The following is a 23,286-nucleotide window of genomic DNA, read 5'->3' on the forward strand; positions in this document are numbered from 1 at the left end:
ACATTCCATACGACATTGAACGTTGTAAACAAACATATTTAATATTGTCATTTTTGAGACATTTGAGCCCCTACAACAGTTGCTGCATGCTTTGTCATTTCTGAATAAATCATGACAACTCAACAATAAACAATATGCAAGCTGTTACAGCTGTATGAAACAAACGATGGAGTAGCAGTTAAAAACTTAACAATAAACAACTGTTAACAGCTCCATCCAATTAAATTGCATTTCTTTAAYGTCAGCATTTTGTACAATAAAGCACTCTAGTGCAGATGGTGACTCAGTCGAGCTCCAGGACTAGAATGAGTCAACATCTATACACCCATTAGGAAGGAAAAGCAAATGCAAACAGCTTCTGCAGCGAGTAGTAGCACAATGCCTTCCTGGGAGACCACCTGGAAGGAGGAAACATGGGCCTGAAAGACAAKCCATTTGGTTAAAAAAAGTTTAACTGCAAAAAAAGTTAACCGAARAGAGTAGATTTACTTTTGGAGGTGAAAAACTATTATGATGAAAATGGGATAATAATCTGATTATGGAAGAACTATACTAGAAAAAAGAGTCGACATGGAGGGATGTTTACCATATAATTGGCATGTTGATTCCTACCGTTAGCCATGCTCATTAAGAGACAAGGGAAACAGTCCCAGAAAAAAAATACAAACAGAAATTTTGGCCAGCACCTAACCCAAGTGAAATAAGACATTGYTATTCTGACATGGAATTCAGGAGGGCTAGAGTAATCTGAACATCACACATCATAATTAAATAAAAAAATCAAAATACAACCTGACAGTTTGCTCACAATATCACTGTCAGCTGGCAGGCCCCTTCAATTACTCAGCTTACTGAAAACATCTGAAATACTTTTGTCAAACGATATAATAAATGTACAGGGAGAAAGGAAATGAMAAAGTGTAGGAGGAAATTTCTGTCAGAGGATCAGGTGGGCTGGGACACCCTGGGGGCCAGCAGAGTTCCCATGGGGTTCAGCAAGGCAAAGTCTGGCAGTCCCTTGTCTCCCATCACCCCACCAGGATCAGGATCAGGATCAGGACAGTKGGGGTGGGCACTGCAGGCAGCCCCAGCTCTGGGTGTTTGGCACTGCTCTGGGGGTGGCACTGTGACAGGCCATCTGCACACAGGCTGGCTGCCACCGTCAGTCCCAGCCCTCTCTAAGGGGGGAGTGAGGGCTGAGGACACTGCTGGTGACCGACCCCCGGGCTGGATGGCCTGCTCACTGGCTCCTCCAGCACTCTTGGATGCTCTGCCCCAAGGCTGATGGCACAGGGATCCCCTTGGCTGTGATGATCGCGTCACCCTGAGCACCATCCACTAGGGGTACACAGGAAGATGTAAGATATGTTGGAATCTTACCTGCATGTGTGTGGGTGCTATGTTACATTTGAGACGTTTGTGAGGGTTCTCTCTAATAATAACCATCAGTCCGTTCCTCTTCCTTCTCATTTAATTAATTGCTAGACACGGGTTCCATGGGCAGGCTGCACTTAATGTACACTCATGCGAAGCAGATCAGCCATACTGTGTTGCAGCAAGTCAGCAGAAAGGAAGATGAAAGTCTGCTGGGAGGTCCACTGCTCACTGCAACATTTCTGGTCCAGCAAGAGGTGTTTCTTCACTGGGCATCACGTTCCAGCCAATCTGAGTTGTTCGTGATAATGTATRGTGCTGTGCTTGGCTGGCTTGGCAAGGAAGCCACTTCTAGCAGATATACTCTTATCTTGTGCAAATCACTTTCACTTTGAACGTCAGAGTTTAATCTGATTGCTTCAACCTCTTTCTAATTATGTAGGTGCCAATTATTGCCCTTGTATTAAGCCTGCTATTTTCCAGGTGTTTCTTTTCAAGAAAAAAATAGTTATTTATATTAAACATTAGAAATGTTTTATTCCTGGGCCATTTCTGCCATGGGCCGACAGGCACAAGAAGCAGAGCTGATAGCCACCAGATCTCAGTGAAGGGAGGATGTTGCCTTGACTCTTCACCCTTTTTTCTCTCAAAGTTTCACAGAGCAAAAATATATCTTAATATATTCACTTTGATATGGTACTAGACGTGTCCAAATACGAAGAGTAACTCAAGCTTAGTTTTCTTAACATTTAATCGTATGATCCTAAAAGAATTATGGGCATTTATTGAAGCAGGGAATGCGGTCAGGGTAGGAGGGGATAGCTACCATGCCTTGCTCATTTCCCTTCAGAAATCTGCAGATAATTTCGCCAGCACATAGTTTCGCAATGACTCTTTTTTTTTTTTTTTTTCCCTTACTGTTTCTCCATTTTGGGTGGCACCCAAATACAGCTGCTGCTGATGATTGCTGGGGCTTTGGAAACACTGGTTGCTAGGTGGGGTTTCCTGCACAGGCTATAAAAGCTTTCAGAGCCTTCCACTCCCTCACTCCTGACTGTGCAGCTCTGCAAGGCAGTGTGTGTGAGGAGCAAGGTAGGATTTTGCAGTTCATTACTGATCTCTCTAGACCCAGCACACTTTAAGGATTGTGTGCTGAATTTGGTCAAGTGACCAGTGCAAACTTTCTGTGGGCTGGACTTGCTGTCAAGGAAAATGATGGGTGTGGACAGGAGAAATTCTTTCTGTTTTGGAACATTTTTCACAAGGGTTTGGACAATTATTGCTTTTATTAAATGGAATTAAATAAAGGGAATAAAAAAAGATTAAAACTTCAAAGAAAACTTACTTGTAGTTGGCCATTTCATATACTTTCTCTTTGACTGTTTAATAGGCTGCTGTAGAAACCTGCAGTAAAACTGGAGTTCCTGGAAAACTACCATTTTGTGTGTAAACTTAAAAAATAGAAACAGTTGTTGTTACTTCAACAATAGTTTGTTGCTTTAGGACTGAAGAGGAGTCATTGCTTATGAAGCTGATGAGAATCCAATCTCTTTGAAATCAAATCAGAAATAAATTTTTAGAAGTCAAAGCAATCCTTTAGAAACATAAGAGCAAAATCCTGGTTTTCTGACTAAACTTGGCAAGTATCATCTGGGGTTTGTTCTGCTAATCTTTCCAGAGAACTTTACAAGGATKAGATTGTTTTTCTGTCTGATATTTTCAATTTCAGCAGACTTTCCACTGCAAAGTAAACTATAGTGTTATATCTTCTGTTTATATCTTCTGTCTGTTTTTCTGACTGGATAGTGTAACTGTAATTTACATCAACATCCTGGTATTGAAAGTAACCAGAGATGATATATCTGACATGCTTTACAATATGGTTAAATGAGTATAGAAAATGCTGTTATTTGATGCAGACTGTAGTGTAAAAATTTAATTTGCTCCTTTAAATATTTTTAATAGGCTATTTTCTCAAAACCTTAAAAAATTTTGATAGGTCCAGTTCAAGGGTGTCTTCAAGGCACTAAGCCAGACAGAAAACAACATTGCAGTAATTTTTGTGAAACAACAGTTAGGGCTTTCAGTCTGGATGTCTCTTCGCAACTGGATTGAAAAACAAATGTTGAACATTCCAACTGGGAATGATAAAATGCATAAAACCCATAGTATTTGTCAAGCTGAGAGACATTAACTTCTTGAACCTGTTTCCTTTTTTGAATGGGACAGCTATACAATCCAGACTGGAAGTGGGACAACTACCCTGGACAATATTTAATTAAATGGAATAACTCTCAAATAAGTACCTGGAGTGGAGTAAGCAGAAAGAAGCATCACATTTTTCTGTAGTCCCTTCTGTTTCCACCCCTCAGTAAGCACAGTTTTTTTTTTTTTTCCTCACCTTGCTGACCATGTATGTCCTGAGCATAAAAGCAGACAACAAAAAAGTATGGCATAAAGCCATCTGTTCTTTCAGTCATTTTCATACTGTATTAAAATAATTCTTGGACTGAATACATCCCTCCTGGATCTAGGTATTGTTTACATGATCTGTTTGCATTTGAGAGTAGCAGGAGTCAAAGCATTGGGTAAGACATAGCTTCCATCAGGGGGGCTGACTGTCTTCCTAGATTCCTGTCTTATTTTTTCTTATCAGCTATAGTTTCTTACAAAGCAGAAGAGTTTTATATGTAAGCTGGTTTTGTACCTTGCTAAGCTTATTCCAGCAGACTAAGATCCTCAGCTCCTCTCAAGAACCATTGCCTATTTTGACTTATATTAAAATTGCATTCTTAGTTTACTAGATGGAAATAGAGGGATCTACATGTCCCTATCTTTTATTTCAAAAGAAAAAAATACTGATATAAGTTACTAAGGCTCAGATTTTTTTTTCTTACTGTATAATTTAAATCAGAAAAGACATGAAGTTTTAGAGGCTTAATAAACCCAACTTAGTGTAGGCTAGCAGCCTTTTGCTCTAGCCAGCCCCAAGTGCAGCAAAACTTTTAGAGCTGGGTGTGAGGGGTGGGTGTGGGCATATGTAGGAGAAATGGATCTGTTAGGAGTGCTTCCTGAAGCCAGCTCTCTTTAAGAGGTGTAACTTGATCAGGCCATGCACACCTTGTCTCAGATGTGGTGCTGGGGCCCTGAATCTTGTTTCGTGGTTTGGAGTGGTTCTGTGCCCTGTGGATGAGTCAGTCAGCAGACAAACCCRTACACGTCAGTGCTGATGACTCAGTGTGCCCAGGATGGAGACTTTCAAGTGTTTCCATCCTGCTGCACATGGCCTTCGTATGTGCTGTTACAAAATGCAGCAGAACCTTGGTACCWYGGTGCTTCATCTGYCTTTGTTAACTTCTGTCAGTACAAAGTGAGGTGCAGGAGTCACTCTGACAGCTTGAGAAAAGTGCTGGTTGAAGTTGTGATGTAAACGTGCTYTTCTGATCCTGAATAAAAAGCAGGTCATAAAAGCAGGACCTTAAATCTGACTCAGCATTCTGTCCATTATTTATCCAGCTGAGACCAAATAACGTACAAGTACAGATTTTAAACCAGTTTCAGTTTTTCTGGTAGCACAGGCAGAACTAAATTTTATGCCCTTGGGGCTGAGGGAAGGAAAACATGGAAGAGTTTTTTGGGGAAGAGGAAGTATATGTGGCTGTTAATTTGGAGAAGGGTGGTAAGTAGAGCTGCAGGCAGGCTGTGTGAGGCAGCTKTCACTCTGTTGGCTGCTGAACATGCAAGTGAGACTCACAGTTTTRCTATGAGAGAAAGAAAGAGCTGGACTGCAGCTACACTCCATGGTCCTAAGCTTGTATCGATTCAAAAGACTGTTCTCTGCCCTTCCTACAGGACAGAGGGGATGTGTTAGCAGCATAACTAACATAATTTTTTATAATTGTGTATGTGGTCTGTACTGCAAGACTGCAAGTAGAATTTTGTCTCAGCGCCAGTTTCAAAGTCAGTCTGGCTTACTCAGTAATGCTATCTCTAGTTATTGTTTATATGTATGCTTTAAAACAAAGTCTTCCCTAGAGTTTGCTGACGAAGAGTGTTTTTGAAAAAAAAAAAATCTGAGAAAATTTATTTGATAAATCATTGATTTCTTCTTCCTCTTCCCTCACTATATCAGTTAGCAAATGGAATATTCCTCACACCAACAACAGATGTTGTTATGAAGCAACCTATTCATTATTTTTGAGTACTTAATGTCACATCACCACTCATTTTTTTTTCACCCTTTCTGCGTAATGACTTGTGGAAAAGCTGGGTGGATTTTCTTTTGTGTAGTAAAAAKCAAAAATTACTTTTATTTTTTCTTCTTAAATAGGCAATGCTTCAGTATTATGTAGATGTTGTAGGAAATACGTAAGAAATAAAAAATGATGTAGATAAAACTCCAATTTTACTCATCTTACTGAGGAAACATGTAGTAAAAATAAAACTACATGAAAGTGTATTTAACAAGGGAATATCTTTATTCCTAACATAACACACAATAACTCCAACCACAGTAAATGATGAGACAACAGCACTTGTTTACCAGAGAATTTCAGAATAATCAAACKAAGCAAGCATAGATGATAGATTAACTAACGAGAAAGACTAACTGGTTTCCCTTTGTAAGTCACTGCTAATGCTAACATATTGCTCTAAGTAAATAGCATTACTGCTGTTCTAATCTAAAACTTCTGAAATCAGCTAAGAGTGTACGGGTGAGCAAGCCCTTGTASAGCATCACTCCACCTGTGAAACATCAAAATTACCTGTTTCCAATRGCACAGGCCAGTTACCTGTGGGACGCTAACCACTGCATGTCATAGTGCTGGAGAAATAATTTTGAGGGTAGGAAGTCTTGAGATGCCCTGGTGCTGACAATGTTGAGAAATGGTTTGTAACTTGATGCATCTCTTCCCAGAAACTCTGTCAACATGGCTATGGTATCGGAATTTCTGAAGCAGGCATGGTTCATGGACAATCAGGAGCAGGAATGTATTGTGAGTATTATCAGCTTTCGAGAGCATCATGATTATTTTCCTATACTCTTACAAGTGGTTTAAAGGCATTTAAACATCTTTCATACATGTGATTGGAGGAAAAACAATGGCGAAACTCCAACAGATCATAATTGGAGCCCAATTTTTCTGCAGTGTATAATGTAATGTAACTATATTACCCAGGAAGTCTGCTGTGAGATGGAAGATTTYACCTGTTTGCACCTCTCAGTCTAGGTATCAATTCCTCGGCAGTGCTAGTTGGTGTGATTAAACTGTAATTCCCAGTGGCCAGTCACTGATCCACTCAAATCAGCTTCTTTAAAAGAGCTGTCTGATGCTGAGTTGTGTGAACATGTAAGAACAGATGATGTGTGCCAAAAAAACAGGGAGTCTTTGGTTGAGGTGTAGGAAGCCATGAGTTGGAACCCAGGAATGTAAAGGAGGAAGTAAAGTCACTAGTRTATGTCCTAGTTCTCATATCACATGCCATGCTTATGGTGGAACGAGCCTCAGCACGTAACAAAAAACCTCAGACAATGAGTTGTGTTGTAGATTAGAGGGGAGGAATGTGGTAGTGAGGAGTCAGGAGTTACTGAGCTGGGATGATATGGAGAATCTTTTTGGTAATGAGGTGGAGATACTGAAAAGAAAGAAAAGGTAAGGCAGTACACTGTGAMGTCATGTGAATTCCCTCAGAAACTTACATTTTGAAAACAAAATTATATAGAGGAAATTTCAGTAAACAAAACCTTTCTGCTGTAGACCCCTGTGAATTTTGAAATTTTGACTCCAYAACATTTTGTGCATAAACCCTTGGCTCCAGCATCTTATCCCCCTTCCATTCCCATGCTCCTGAGACATTCTTGGTTATGGTGGTTACAGAGAATTTTGTATTGCTGGYAGATAAGTTTGGCTTGGAAACCAGCGTACAAAGGTTAGCTTGCAAGATTGAGAAACAGGCAGTGAGACAGCCCCACTTCTTTGTTGACTTAGCACACAAGACACAATGATCCTTTGAAAAGYGTGCAAGAGACTGATTTAAATGTGCAGTCTGTCTGCTCTCCTAAAACTCGTAAGGAGACAATTGAGTAGGGAAACAAACATCTAATTATCAGATGCTAGAAGTGCACAAAATTCAATACAAAGTGTTGTATGTAAACCATGTATTCATAAAACCCTGCCCTTGAGGTATTTTACTTTAATAGCAAAGGATTAAAAAATTAAAATACTAATTTCTGAATCAAGAAAAAGAATGTAGGTGGTTCTGAATCATCTAGCTAAACTACTGATGTCTTCTAATAAAAAAAAAATCTCACCATATATCAGAACAATGCGAATTTGGTCTAAATATTTCATCCAAGAAATTCTCAGAGAATTTTAAAGCTTCCGGAATAGAAGTAGACTTCTATAATTGAAGGAGTAGAAGTATGACAGTTATAGGTCCTACCAACAACTTCATTGTCATGTTGCTGGCACAGGGCAAGTGTGCAATCTTCTGTACAATTCCCAGAAGCCTGCAGGCATTTACTAGGGAGTGCCCATCTAGCAGCAGATTCACCAAACCAGCTAGAGGATAATGCTTTGTCAAAACAGTTGCTTATGTCTAAAGTTTCAAAGAAGTTGGGCAAGAAGTTTCCACTTCCTTGTAGGATTAGGCTTGAGCTCTTCCCCAGGATCTGGAATGCAAGAAGTGTTTGTGCCGGTAGGCGTTAATTGTGGGTTTAGCCCCTTTAAAATATAATTTCTTAGTTATGATGGCTAARCATATGTCTATGCGATCCAACTTACACCAAGAAATAGGTCTTCAGGTACTTAAAACAAAATATGAAGTACTTTCTGTTTAATATAAGAGTTGTGAAAGGAATAAATCCAATACATATCTATTACTGGATCTGTTAAATTTCTGTAGCTTTAAACTCTTATGTTCCTTGATAAAATAGGGAGTCCCAAATGTAGTTTATTTAGGCATCCAAAACTGCTTCTTTACAAAAATATTTTTTGGTATASGCAATTTTAAAACTTTTCTTTTTMTTTTTATTTTTTCTGCAGAAAAGTGCAAAAGGTATCCATGGAGTACAGTCATACCCTAATTTTGATCCGTCAGCTGATGTTGTTGCTTTGGACAGAGCTCTTACTGTAAAGGGTAAGAGGAGTAAATATTTAACTTGCTACATTAGGACTCTTCCTTAGGAAATTTTGGGGGTAGCACTGAATAAAATATCAGAGCAAGAGGCAATGGTAAACAGGAAAGGTGCCTCCACTTTAAAGCTTGGCAACATATTGAATTTTGCCACTTGGTGAAGAATCTCAACTCTTTGACAGCCTGATGTTGTATTACAGTTTCAGAACCTAGTGTTATATTAAATTGCTTGAATATTTTGAAGGAAGGCTTGCAAAAATTTAATTTCTGGGGAGGGAAAAACCATTGTAACATACCATTCTAATACTTTTTGGCATGATTTCCATAAACTTCCTGCAACTTAAGAAATTGAATGGATTCATTAATGTAAATTTAATGAAATTCCCATTTGGCACTTTTTACTTCAAAAAGTTTTTCAGTTTGACTGACTGAGATTGAACATGCTTGCTTTTTGTTTTTGTTTTTCTTTGCGGGGGGGGGGGTGGAATTTCTGCTTGTTTGGGGTTTTTTAGGGGTTTTTTTCAGTTTAGTGGAAGATGTCTACAATGAGAACACTTTAAGACTTTCTGTATAAAATTTCTGTGTCCTAGAGGGATAAATTTATTTTGTTTCTTCACTGCACCACTAATTGTGAGTCCATAGATGATTATAACTTTGCCTTCACTTAAACTTGAGTTGGTTAAGAAATCACTCTATGACATAAAACACACAATAATGAAAAAATGTAACTGACTAAATCATGAATATATTTTGAATAAATTGGAATTTTGTTYGGTGATTGACAGGTGTGGATGAAGCCACCATCATTGACATCTTGACTAAAAGAACAAATGCTCAGCGTCAGCAGATCAAGGCTGCCTATCAGCAGGCTAAAGGAAAGGTACAGTATATTCAAGCCAAGCTTMAATTTACACCTAGATTATCAATGTTTCTGCTGGCTCTCGTGGTATATAGGAGTAAAGATAGAACACTGAACAGGATAGGGGAGTTGTAGGACCTTAACGTGTTCCCCAAATATACCAACACTGGTATAGGGACAGGCTTGTGGGATTCTCCTACCTCTAAATAGTAAAACTTCTAGTCCCTGTATCTCAGAAGCTTTGAAGTTACTGCATAGTTCCATGTTTCTGGAAGGTGTTTAAATTGCTTTAACTCTTCCCTATCAAAGATTTTCTCCTGTTGAGCCTGTAACTCTAAATTGAAATTACAGTTTCACSGTTGRTATACCAGACATACTGAGCATTTGYYCYTTGGACAGGAATTCCYTWGAGTGTAACTTTGAAAGGCCAGYTCAGAAAGTCYAAAACATGACTTTAGCCWAGCTTTCCTGTTTATGTTCAGGAAACATYGCTTGTTTTCACAGCCCTCTCCTCCSTCAGAGGAAGCWCCAGCTTTAAAATTYTATTTTTWAAATAATTATTTATTAAATTATTAAAATATAAAGTCAAAGATTCAAGTACAAAAATTCTCTTAGATTATCAGATATGAGATCTCATTGTTTTAGCTCTCCTGACAAAGCTGGTTAATGTTCTGACTCTTACAGCCACAACCTCAATACAAACAGAATAAGAGTACTGATAGATGGCAGAATAAATCAGATTTTTGATCTCTCCCTGCCCTGTCCCCCATTCCCTCCTTAAATGTAGGATGATTTGGATTATAGCTTGTATCTTCAGGACTTGTGAGTTTGTTTAGGGTGATATAACATATGTCCACTTGAGGTTCTATCGTTCTATCCTTCATGCTATAAATGATGGAGTAAAGTGTTACACAGATAAGCAACTCAATCAAATTTTTAAGAGCAATATGGCATTACCTTCTCTAGAAAAACAAGAAGCCTATTTTAAGCCATCTTCTGATGCTGTCAATGATTCAATATAGCTGAACTCCAGTGTGTGAAAACCTTGCTGAATACTGGAAAGCCTTGCCTTACMGTTTGATTAATATAAAGGTGAGAAATTTGAAACTTGAAGTAGGGCTTCATGAATTCTTTCTGTTATAGATAAAGGAATGATGTAGACTAAGATTGAGCAWCTGCACATTTACCATTCATTAGCTTATTGTGTTTCTTATTCTTCCTGAAWCAGAGTCTAGAAGAAGCAATGAAAAAAGGTCTGAAAAGCCACCTAGAAGATGTTGTTGTGGCTTTGCTCAAAACTCCAGCTCARTTTGATGCTGAAGAGTTAAGAGCCGCTATGAAGGTAAGGCAAAATCTTCAGAGAAAACCTTTCCTAGAGAGCATGATTTATTGTTAAGGCCTGTAAATGACACCCAACATATATTTCAAGGTTTGTATATTACTTTTATTTTAAATTTATTTTGTAAAATAAATCTGTATTGGTAATTCAKTTTATGAGAAAAAGACACAGTAATCTCTGCTGAATTTCAGAGTTGCAGGATATTCTTTTGTGAGAATAAACTCTTTGTGCCTTCTGAAAACTGGTTGCTAATGGGAGCCATAGTGTTTACATAYATGTTTACATAATAGAAAGCAGAAATGGAAGAAACTCTTTGTCTTCATAGATTTTACATTCCTACATTTTATATGTGCTGTTTGATCCCTWTAGTACTTCTTTTGGGTACAGGAATATTAAATGTGATAAAAATTTAATTCCAAAAGAGCTGAAATTACAGTACTGTATGGAAGCACAATGTTTTTGTAATTTTTGTTTCTCATTCCTTGTGGTACCRTCAAAGTCAAGGCAATGATTTTCACCTTATTTCTGTTAGGAATTTTAAGTTTGCTCTGTTGAATAATATCTCTGAAAATTTGATCATTTGTATCAGGGGCTTGGAACTGATGAGGATACCTTAATTGAGATTCTGGCCTCAAGAAGCAACAAAGAGATCAAAGAAGCCCACAGATACTACAAAGAAGGTAATTCAGAGCAAGAAAGAAATATTAAYTCTACAGCAGACACATTAGAGTCACAGACTCAATCCCTATTAGGAGAAACTTACCACAATGGAGGCAAATGAAGCCTCACAAAAATTTGACAGAATTTCTGGGGAGGGAGCWCATGGTGACTTTTGCTGACCTATGTAGATCCCAGTAGTGAAGGAAAAGGATTTAACTTTTTCTTCAATTCACCTCTGCTGGAACTGTGGGTGTTYCATGGAATGAGTGACACATTTAGATAATATCTAGGATGCATACAAATCCTACCTGCTTTACTTCCTCTGTAACTAAACCTTGGCTGTCATTTTAAGATAAAAAGRTACCTGTAGTAGCAAGCAGTGAACTACAGGGGGAAAATATTTGACGAAAGTTCTAAAATTAAATGTGGTGTCTCTCTTATGATTTTTCTGTGTTGTCAAATTAAWTCCTGTTTTCTGAGACCATGAAGTAACTTTTACCAAGACATTTCTTCTTAGATGCCTATATTAATAGTTTGATTTTTTTGGGAGAGGAGTTYAGTGCTGATAAGAACAGCCAGAAAYAAAAACCAAAAAGAAAAAGACTCAGAAATAGGTTTTTGTATTTCACAAGCAGTGATAATGCTCCCCACAAGACCTTTGAGGAGGACATTTTTGGCACATTTTGGGTTTAACCTCCAATTTCACAGCCCACCTCGGGATTTAGAGGATATGTTACAAATAAAATGCTTCACTTGAGAGAATGTAAGAGAACTACATTTCTAGTGGGCATGTTTGAGYGGGACATTAGGAATARACTRAAAAAGAGCMTAGAAYGGTTTRGAAGGGACCTTTAAAGGTTATCTAGTCAACTTACTGATGACTTCAAAACAAACTGCGATTTGATTTCAGTGCTGAAGAGAGATCTGACACAAGACATCATCTCTGACACATCTGGTGACTTTCAGAAGGCTTTGGTTGCTCTAGCCAAGGTATGTTAAGCTTAAGCATTTTGAGTGACAAAGTCTATAATCAAAAAACAGTGTTATCAAGACTATTTTAGAGAAATATTCAATAAATAAAGATTTAACTAATATTAATTTCTTTTTTTTTTGTTTTACTTTCATATCCTAGGCCATTAGAAACTGTTCCTAAACAAACTATAATGAGATTTTATCTCAAATATTTTAGAAAACATTATTGTAAAACAAGTTTCTTTTTTATCAGTTATGYTTTTTATACTTTTTTTGCTATCTTTAAGCACTAGAAAAAGTAGCAGACATAATGTCATGTCCATTGACTAGAAATAGAGAAAGAAGAAATGCTTAAAATTAGAGAAATTGACTTTTTTCCTGTTAAGGTGTGTTTCTAGTAGTTRTATAATGGGACAAGGGCAGGGAGGYTAAAAAGTTGGCAAAGTGTTTTGTAAATTTGCATTCAAAAGTASATGAGTTCAAACACTAGACCTTGCCAATAAACAGGCCCCTTTAAAATGCATAAATACTTGATTTTTGAGTACGTGCATATTTTTGAGACACTTATACTTGCACACAGGATGATTTTTGATACATCCATATGCATAGTTTGGATTTTCAGTTTTAACTTTCAAATCAGCTTGAAAGAAGTCTATTGAATGATAATCGGCGAGCAACCCACAGATTTGAAGCCTGTAGTTTCATGTTAAGAAATAAATGTTCCTGTTTTTAGGTAGGACTTAGGAAATAAGTTGCTGATGGTCTTAGAAGTATGTTCTCTTATTACGAATACAACAGGTTTATTCACAGAATGATTGACATAACTGCATCTATTTCCAGTTTTATATTAGTTTGTGTAAGAGAGTTGCTCTGGAGCATTCTTAAAATGTTCATCTTTAGTGAGCTGAATGATTGTGCGTAGCAGTGAACTTTGTTCATTTCTTTATGTAGGCTGATCGATGTGAAAACCCTCATGTGAATGATGAACTTGCTGACAATGATGCCAGGGTAAGATCACACTTGGSACTTAGCAGAACTTCTTCTAACTTACTTGAGATTACACTGGTTGTCTGAATCATGTACAATGCAGACCTAACACAGATTCAATATCATAAAGAAGTAATTTATGAGGAGATAGTGTTCTGCAAAGTTCATGTAAGTTCATTGCATGGAGGAAATCAGATCTTTGCTCCAACATCCATCTTCAGAAGTGTTTTTGCAAGACCTCATCCAGTTCATGTAAAGCATGCAGACCATTTGTTGTACAAGTCAACAAGCAGAGGCATCAGACCCGGTCTTCCGTCTGTTTATAAAACAGTTCTTGAATTTAGGGACAAGGGTGGGCTCATCTGTGTACAGAATKAGCTACCATACATTGACCAGTGTGAACTCTGCAGTATGTAAGATATGCTATTGTTTTACAGTGCTGAACCTTTCAAGATGAATGACAAAACCTCACAGCAATTTTCTCCATAATTCTAAAATTAACATCTGATCTTTTTGTTATTTCTTCCATCATTAGTGAGACTATTTTTGCTAAAATCTGGATAAAACTGAACAGCAGTCTTTCCTGATTTTTCACCTATACAATTTTATATTGCAGTTACAATTTAAATTTGGATAGACTTCAAATTGATTTTTGAAAAAATTCAGCCAAGAAACATTGAGAAATAGTGCTTTTATTCCTGATATATAAGGAGTTTACTTCTGTCATCAGTCCTAGACATGGTAGTAAATTAATATTTTGTCTAAGCTCAAAAGTTAGTACTGTTTATCTTGATGCAGCATGTTAAATTCTTGTTCGTGCTTTGCGGACATCTTTAATTATTACTCTTAGAGAGGTTTGAGGAGATGAGTAAAATGGAAGGGGCTGATTTGATTTTTACTTTTCTGGAAGTAAAATTGACTTCAGGAAGAATGTAGTATACCCAGGAAAGCTAGATGATGATTGTAAAATGTGTGAAAACATGTTTCCTGGCTGTGTGCTGTTTTCTAGGTACTATTATGACGTAAGTACGAAGTATTRTTTGAAAGAGCTGTATTAGGCTGAGGTAAGGTAGGCAGAGTTTTGATCTGGATTGTGTCAGGGGCTGGTGTTCATTGSTAACAAGCTGTGACCCTCAGAAGCACAGTATTTCTGTTTGAGTTTTGTTGTTCCGATACCAACKTGGCTGCTTTCTTCTTTTTATGACAGGCCTTGTATGAAGCAGGAGAGAAAAGGAAAGGAACAGATATTGGTGTGTTTGTTACTGTTCTTACTTCGAGAAGCTACCCACATCTTCGAAGGGGTATGTCAAATGAAACTTGRTCCTTCTCTGGGATGATTTTTGGCCTGCTCTTGAGTTCAGAGAGGATTCAGATGTCTTCTGCAAAGGTCTGGGTAATTGGAAGCATTACTAAGGGTGTAATTGGCAGCCTGGCCTTTCCCTAGTAGAGATGAGCAAGATCGTTTAGGCTGTTACCAAAACTATTTCCATGAAGTCCCAAATGGCTGGTGGTCACTGTGCCAAGCAATCAGTGTGGCACAGGTTCTAAGAGCTCCCCAGTACAGTCTGGCTTCTCATCCAGTTTGCCCTAGACAGAGGGCAGTCTCACAAAAGGCTCTGATGTGTAAGTCAGTCAGCCAACTCTACCTCTGCCCAAGGGAAATGAAGCCTTCCATCCTAACAAAGTCCCATTCTGTGCCTGACTTTGCCAGACCTTGCACTAGCGCTGCTCTTTACACTTTGCTGTCTGAAGAAAGTGAGAAAGATGACCCACAAACAGCCCTCTGCTGGAGCAGTGAGGACAGAAAAGATAGTGCAGGTGGGATAATATTCTTCCCCTATTTAGTCTTTCAGAAATACACCAAATACAGCAAGCATGACATGAACAAGGCACTGGATTTGGAGCTGAAAGGGGATATTGAGAATTGCCTCACTGCTATWGGTAAGTGGTTCTGCAAACTGAAACCTACTGTATGTGCTGACTAAACTCAAACTTCTGCCGTAAGTTCTCTGATCAGAAACAGTTCTGTATTTATCCTGCTTCATTGAGAAGCTTGCTAAATAATATCTTTGAAAATCGAATCCAATCATAGTGTTTTAATTGATCTAAAATCAGTTGAAGTTGATGAATGAGTGGAAAGGTCTTTTAATGAGAACAGATGGGTTTTCAACATAGAATGACTTCTACGGAAGTAAATATGCCATAAAGAGCTGTCATAAAAGGCACAATTTGTGTCAAAAATCCAATAGTTTTAAATGTGTTTTCAACCAAACCCACTCTTCTTCAAATTTCATGTTGCAAGGATACTTAYTATATGATCATTGTAACAAATTTCCTTCTGTGATTTTGTTCAAGAAAATATTTWTGTAAGGTTAGCAACCGTTGCTCGGGAGCAATAAGGTAAGACAGAGACTCCCTCTTACTACAGGACCAGGGATGAAACTGGGAGCCAGACACCTTGCTTATTCTTAGCTTTTATATCATGTCAAGTATATACTTTGGATAAAAAAAAATCATTTGCATCAGATCCCCCTTAATATCAAAAGTGAACAATGACTTGGTTTACAAAATACCAGATCATAACCTCCAGCCCTGCTATAGAAGGCATAAATGCCTTCCCTTTTTTATTCTCGGGAACTGCAACACCTTCCTTGATTTTGTGGCAGTAAACCAGGGCGATCAATCTTGTTTTTATAGTAACTGTTCTTCCCTGACTGAATATCTTTCTGAATAAACAGAGGAAAGTAACTTCTTCCACTCATATAATTTGAAGAAAGATAACAAAGGTAACCTGAATGAGTGTGGGTAGGAACAATGAGACTGTAAAGTGTTTTATTGCTAGACTTTTGTTACTTGTTATGTGTATATCAGAAATGACCTTGTCTCACTGCTTCCTTACAGTAAAGTGTGCCACAAGCAAGCCAGCTTTCTTTGCTGAAAAACTCCATTTGGCGATGRAGGTAACCTAAAAAAGAACTCCTCTTTGTAAATAGCAGGTGCTTCATGAGCTGAAAAATAAAAAGTTAGTTAGAGGTTTCTAGGCCTTTTGTGTGATAGAAAAGGATTGCAAAAGAAAATTCAGTGTGTTTCTCTCACTGCCTCTGTTCTTCCTTTGAAACGTGAGACTTTCCACTGGAGGAGTTGTCGGCTGTAGTGTGTTCAGGGGGGCAATTGTCCATCCACACGTTTCTTTTACAGTGACATGGAGCTCACTGGAACTTTTCCTACTTATGAAATAACAGTTATAATGAAAAGGAAAGAGGACAGCAATTATAGATCTTGCAAAAACSTTGTGGAAGCCTAATCTTTAATGAGATACCCCTGATCCTTCTGGTAGATTTGGAATCCAAGCTGGTGAAGCAGCTGGAGATCATGTAACAGTATAGTACGTAGGTATYGTTGTGACTCCTGTGACTTGGTTAGGATCAAAATGTGAAAAATTGAGTGAAACAYTATGAAAATGCAGACCAGTGCACTATTAAAAATGTAATGAAAAAAGGCAGTGAAGTCTAGGCTATCCCKAATGAAGTGAAGGTGATAATCTGATTTCAGGAAACAGCTAAAATAAATGTTTAAAAAAACCCAACAGGATGGAGGTAGCCWGTAAGAAGTGAATTGTGCTCATAGGGAACACAAGACAGATATGGGAGCTCCCTGGTCCAAGAGATACTGAAGGAATAGAGAAGGAGCATGTTCACCTATAAGAAATTCWGATGGATTAGCACACAGAACTTGACTAAAGATATTTCTGTGGACACAAGTAGCATAATTATTTTCTCTTCTGTTTTTCAACCTTTTTTCTTTTGTTTCTTTTAATAGGGTTCTGGGACCCGGCACAAAGACCTCATCAGAGTCATGGTTTCACGCCATGAAGTGGATATGAATGAGATCAAAGGCTACTACAAGAATCTGTATGGCATCTCCCTCCGCCAAGCCATTATGGTAGGTTTTCTCCCTGGTGACTTACGAGATGCAAAACAACCTGATGATTTTTGAAATCCAGTGAAGATTTGTTACCTTTTCTGCTCCTCCGTTACCAGTTCATCCTGGACAGCTAAGTAACTAGTGTTTCAAGTGGCCAACAGGCTGGGAGAATGAATTCTTTTTTTCAGGTCAAAGTTTTGTCAAAAAAAATATAATAATTTGTCAGTAATGATACACGTCTCAGGGTTTCATCTTGCAGTAGAAGGGAAGAGCTGAATGGAGATTACTGTCTCTCCAAATTCCTGTACTTAAGCAGTTATCCTGTGAGGAGAATGGAGATGATTGCCATGACTAAGGATGGGAGACCAGGCCCAAGCTCTAAGGGAGATATTTGGCACAACTGGATATTGGTTTTTGACATTTAGGGTACTCCAGCAAATKAATTTTTAACTTCTACTAACACCAATTTGGCCTGTTTTCCATATGTCCTAAGTAAATGAATTAAACAAAGCATTTTGTTGAAAGGGATTGACCACCCAAAGTATTTGCCAGAAAATGTAAGCAGTGAGGGACTTGAAGAAAGCTAAACTGGCAAAACATCTTTGTGGAGAGTATTAGACATAACTAAAAAAAAAAAAAAAAAGTCTTGATTGGAGTAGAAGCATACTCCCTATGTGTATGAAAATGCCTTTTGAATCTATATTGGTGTCTGCTACATTTCCAGTTAGGTGCCAAAGTTTACTTTTAATCTTCCCTTAAGCGTTATGGGTGAGATCTGTAATTTTGTATGTAATTATATCCTCATTATGTTCCAAAGAGGTGATTGCATCCAAATGTCTTGAGGCAGAGCATTGCTACATTAGACAATTAATATATCTTCAAAAATTTGATCCAAATTAGAGAAAACAAGAAGAGCAACTCATAATAACACTGGATACTTAATGCACATATTATCCATTTCTAACAAGCTGAATAAGCAATCCATGGTGAGTCGAGTATCATTGTACTGTTAGCCTTTGTTTGAGATGCTCCTAGACACAATGTGTATACACAGTGTTTTAATATTAATGAACTTTGACAGAACTGATCAAGGAAGAGATTTTCACTTTTTAGAGTCAAAGCTTAAACTCCTGGGTAGAWAAAAATCTTCTGTGCCTCTCCTCTTTCCTTATGCCATCAGATCTCCCAGCATTTTTATTGGCCTTGTATTCCTCTGCTCCACTGGGRAARTWCATGCTTTTATTTCTAGGTCATAMAAATAACTTCAGCTTYCAGCTCAGTCTGTGGCTACTGGGTGTCTTATCAAGTGATTCATTAATATAGATGAAGCMCTGATGTTTGATCAATATATATTGATGTTAATTGAAGTCTATWTTACTTCAGACCATTATTCTAACAMTTGTGGTATTTTCATGTTTTTATTTACAGGATGAACTCAAAGGGGATTATGAAAAGATCCTGGTGTCTTTGTGTGGAAGTGATAACTAAGTTTTATATTCCTGAAATGCACTGAAGCCCAGTTGCTGAAAGTGTTTAAATTTGCCTGTCTATATAAAACACAGGCTATACACACTGAGGTTTCTGTGGAATGGTACTTAATGCATATGTATTATGTTTAAAACCTGTAACCCAGAATATATTTTTTTTTAGTATCCTTACTCTGAATGAGATCAATATTTCTGGTTCCCATTATTTACCCAAAGTGAAAGAATGCTCCCAAGTTTCTATTTGCTTGATTCATTATGAAAATTGTAAAGTTTTTATCTATGCTAAGCAAATAAACTTCTAAGAATAAAATTCAGTAACTGTGTATATCCTTTGTTAYTATTCTGCATTTAATTTTAAGTTGTCTGAGTACAGTGTATGAAGGAAAAATCAGTAAATAACCTAATAAAATATAATGTAGCAATATTAAGCATAGCTGAGTCTGGTACCTTTCAATTTCACTTCAGTAAGGGTTGGTGTAGGTCAGATATAAGAAAAACATGTAAGGATAACCTGTTTAAAAATTAATCATATTAAAAACCCAATGATATCTCTGTCTTTTTCTTATTTCAATGTCAGAGTCAATAAATTTATTACATTTTGTACATTGGAACAAAAAAAAAAAAAAAAGAGTGAAAACTTTCCTCATACAAAATTGTGAAAGACTGAAATGAATGCCTCAAGCAATTGGCCATTTGCAAAAGCAGTGGGTGCTTTTCTGAGACCAGGTTTTCACCCCCTAACAGAAGAGGGGAGGAGGAGAATTTTGGGGTGTAGAGTGGCAAATCCTCTGATCTGCATAAGATCTCTTTTTGGCTGTGTGCAAGAGGGTYTCAGCAGGAACATGTCTGTGGTGAGAGACCAGCCTCATTATGCAACTTCAAAATGTGAATGAGGGAGAGCCTAGAAWTTCCATTTACAGCAAAGGAGAAGCTGATATAAAGTTTATCATGCTATGAATATAAAAACAGTTGTTATCTCTTTACAGGAGTTTTGCAGGACCATGCAACAGCTGAAATGTTTACTGYACATTGCTGCATTCTAAGCAGGCATTTAAGGCATTTCACTAGGTATTATATRTATTTGCATATAATGCAAATAGGTATTATGCATATTTGCTAGAGGCTAGAGTAGTTGCATTTGATTGTATTCTATTTTTGTATACTTCTAAAATGCAAATACTGATTGTTTTGAAGAGGAAGGATTGATTTGAGTAGTGTATCAAGAAATCACAATTTGACTGCAAGTCTGTCAGATCCCCCTAGGCATTCCCTTCTGAGAGGCACACATTTCTGAACAATTAGAAAACGACTTCTTTCAACATTTAAACAAATAGAAGGTGTTTTTTTTTTTTTTTTTTTTTTTTTTTTTTTTTTTTTTTTTTTTTTTTTTGTTTGTTTGTTTTGTTTTTGTGGGGTTTTTTTTTCTTAAATTCCATTCATCTGGCTATTTCACAATTGTTTTGAATGTTATGATGTATTTATTGCCATGGAAAGTTGCAGCCCACTGTTATAGTCCAGRGACTTTCACACTGCAAAAAATAGGACTGAGGTTAATACTTGTGAAACAGAGTGACTGCACCATCCATTTCTGGAAACCTTCTGGCTGCCAGAAGGCCCCATGATGGTCTGGGAAGAAGTGAGAGATATTTTCTAAAACAAAAAAAACACCAAACAAACAAAAAAAAAATTAAAAGAAAAAAGTTCAGTTATGGTAACATAGGTGGAGAAGCCATTTCCTGGCATTAAGAAGGACAATCCTTATCTTAAAGAGCTATGCTGCACRGTAAAGAAGAGATACAGAGAATTAAATGGACCAGCACACATAATCTTTGTTTTCAGTACAAATKAATAAGAACATCAGCAGTGAAATGTAAGAGAAAGTCTAAGTAAGCTGACTCTAGTCAGGTTGTCATAAAGGTAAAATGGGTTACCACARAAGACAAGTAAGCAAAGGTTGTTTGGATTTTGTTTGCTTTTACCTTTTTGCATCAAAGGAGAAAATATCACATAAAATCRTGGCAAATGAGTGTTTTAAAGTCCCTAAGGGATCCATTCAGTAACATGCTTCTCTTTGTGCTGTGCTTCAAGCATGGGATGAGTCCACAGATTTGTACTAAGGAGATAAATTTACAAATTTTCTGCAGCTGTTTTCCCAACCAATATTATAAATTAAGCACATAAGGAAGAATAAGAGAGGCAAAATAATTTTTTTAGAAGTAATTTTTTAAACTATCTCAAAACAAAAAAAACCACAAAAGTGTTATACTGGAAAGAACTTCTTAGTGCTTATTGAAACTCTCTAGAGGAAAGCTTGCTGGGGCAGCTGCAATTGTGCTGCAATATTGTGCTGCAATTTCCACCACTATTTTAGTAAGCAATTTAGGAATTTTATAATCCCTTTTCTGAGATGGGGCAGGTATTTCATCACAGCCTACAAAAACAAGCCTTTAATCATGTGAACATGGGATAGCAGGAATGTCATGTTTGAAAGACAGTAAGATATGATTTTATTGGAAATAAAATACATTAGAGTTTGAATTGCATTCAAACGTGTGAGGAATGGTGAGCCACTCATTGTGGAATGRGCCATTTATAGCTAATGGAGGGGAAATGAGTGGTGAAATCAAGAAGAAGGGAAATACCAATACATATGTTATAGAAAAGGCCATAATGAAATTCATGAGAAAGGCTTCCTTGCTTTGTTGTAAGTTGGAGGGAGGGGAGGAGACAAAAGGGTCRCAAGAAAGGCAACAAGAAGATTGAAATACAATTATTTTCATCACTATATGCTTGTAGTCTATCAGCAAAAAAGTACTGTGAGGACACAGCTTCAACACAAACATGTAAATGGAAGAATCACCCTGCATCTTTACCAGGAAAAGCTTTCTTAAGGGATGGTGATTTTGAAATTATWTAGAAAAATATTGGAAAACCATTCCTTCAAATAACACTAATTATTTCACTATTTGATAAAATATGCTGGAAATGCTTTATTTGTCACACTCAGCATGCTGTCAATTTCTGATCAGCGATCTGCTGCATGCATCGGACAGATTCAGGTTCTCTTCCACTGGGAATATTTTTTTTACCCTTTTGGCTTTGCCGGACAAAACAATGAATTTGTGGAAGGCTAGAAAAAGGCATACGAGTTTCCAAGCATTTCCAAAAATTTGAGCTCTGGTGCCACCTCGTGACTCTATTGCAAACAAGTACAAGGAGTTGCATTACAACAGAACTTCAATCTCAAACAGCCATACATCTTATATTGGCACTGTTTCCAGGCTGTCAGAGTAAAGACACATGAAGTAAATCAACATATYATGGAAAACAGGGGTTTTTCTATTTTTCTCCTTCTCCAGCATCCCCTTTTTCACACTAGTTTCAAAAAAAAACAAGTAGTAAAAAGGGACTACCTGATGTATTGTCAAGGGGAGAGGCACAGAGAAGTTTCTCAAARCACTGGGACAGGCAATTGTACAATAAGAAAAAGAAAAAAATATCCAAACCCAACACATCACCAAACCTCTCTACAACCATGTAAGCATATGGGTGTTTACAAAAAACCCTGTACTTGAAAGACTCATCCATCATGCATTCTTTATTTCTTATTCAGCAGATTTGGGCAAATAAGGGTGCACTTCTAATAGACACCACTACAGAAGGTGCTATGGCAAGGTGATGGACCTAAACATCCCTGTTTGTTWACCTAGTGTAAAGATAAAATTACATAAATTTATTTTTAGAAATTAAGCTGATTTTCCRCCTCCATTCCTGAGGTAGCTTGTGCCCAATTCTATCAGTTTTTATGTGCTTTTATYATATGCCCATTCAGGTTCAAATCATCAGAATAAAGTAGATAAAAAGTTATKTTAAAATCTGGGCTTTAATTTTTAATGTGTTGCAATCTATTGATGTGCCTACTTCATTCAGCTGGACCAAATATGGAAAAGACAAACCCACTGCTTCTAAGCAGCTCAGATTTACAGAAGTGGTGGCAAGCAATCATAACTAGAGAAGGTGCCCATCACCATATTTATTTTTCTTTTCTATGCTATTATTCACAAATCACAATATTTCTGCAGTTGTCTGAATAAAGAAGGGCAGATTTTGATTATGCTATGCAGAGTGTTACATTAAATTGTTTGTGGAGATACTAAAATAGGTTTTCTGAGCAGTTGAAGTTAATTAGTGTTGTCTAATATGCATTTGTTTGCAATAACTTACCTTGACGATTAAATTGATTCTGCCTATTTCAAGCTCTCCTTAGTTCTTTCTTCTTACCAGATTAAATGATTGTGGGTCATTAAAAAAAATTGCCAGTTCATTATTCCAAACAGCTGATGAATGTAAATTAATATGTGAAGAAAAATGTCAAATTTCTTACTGTACTGTTTTATCCATTTTAAATTCACACCTTCTTCTTCCATGACCACTTCTTGCCATATTGTAATCTATGCTAGAACTTGGCTGCTAAACTACTGAAACTACTGTCAAAATTCTTAGAAGTTTCTTGGGAGGTTRTGTCAGRCTTCTGGAAGTCCAGTTGA

The 23,286-nt window shown here is 37.2% G+C and overlaps 1 protein-coding gene across 2 annotated transcripts; it reads left to right on the forward strand.

The window, feature by feature from the left end:
* Positions 1-2,387: 2,387 nt before the first annotated feature.
* Positions 2,388-19,053, forward strand: ANXA1 (annexin A1). Of its 2 annotated transcripts, none has more exons than XM_057372633.1 (13): positions 2,388-2,466; positions 6,293-6,371; positions 8,421-8,514; positions 9,297-9,391; positions 10,599-10,712; positions 11,299-11,389; positions 12,280-12,359; positions 13,293-13,349; positions 14,536-14,629; positions 15,174-15,269; positions 16,230-16,288; positions 17,148-17,270; positions 18,681-19,053. In XM_057372633.1, the coding sequence occupies exons 2-13, from the start codon at positions 6,306-6,308 to the stop codon at positions 18,738-18,740; spliced, it is 1,029 nt and encodes a 342-aa protein (XP_057228616.1). In that variant the 5' UTR covers positions 2,388-2,466; positions 6,293-6,305; the 3' UTR covers positions 18,741-19,053. The 2 variants fall into 2 exon arrangements, with proteins under 2 accessions (XP_057228616.1, XP_057228621.1); XM_057372638.1 differs by lacking the exon at positions 2,388-2,466 and adding an exon at positions 3,670-3,745.
* Positions 19,054-23,286: the final 4,233 nt, after the last annotated feature.

This window comes from Malurus melanocephalus, unplaced genomic scaffold (genome assembly GCF_030028575.1).
Source record: "Malurus melanocephalus ecotype Western Australia unplaced genomic scaffold, MMel_1.1 scaffold_7, whole genome shotgun sequence".
Lineage (NCBI taxonomy): Eukaryota > Metazoa > Chordata > Aves > Passeriformes > Maluridae > Malurus > Malurus melanocephalus.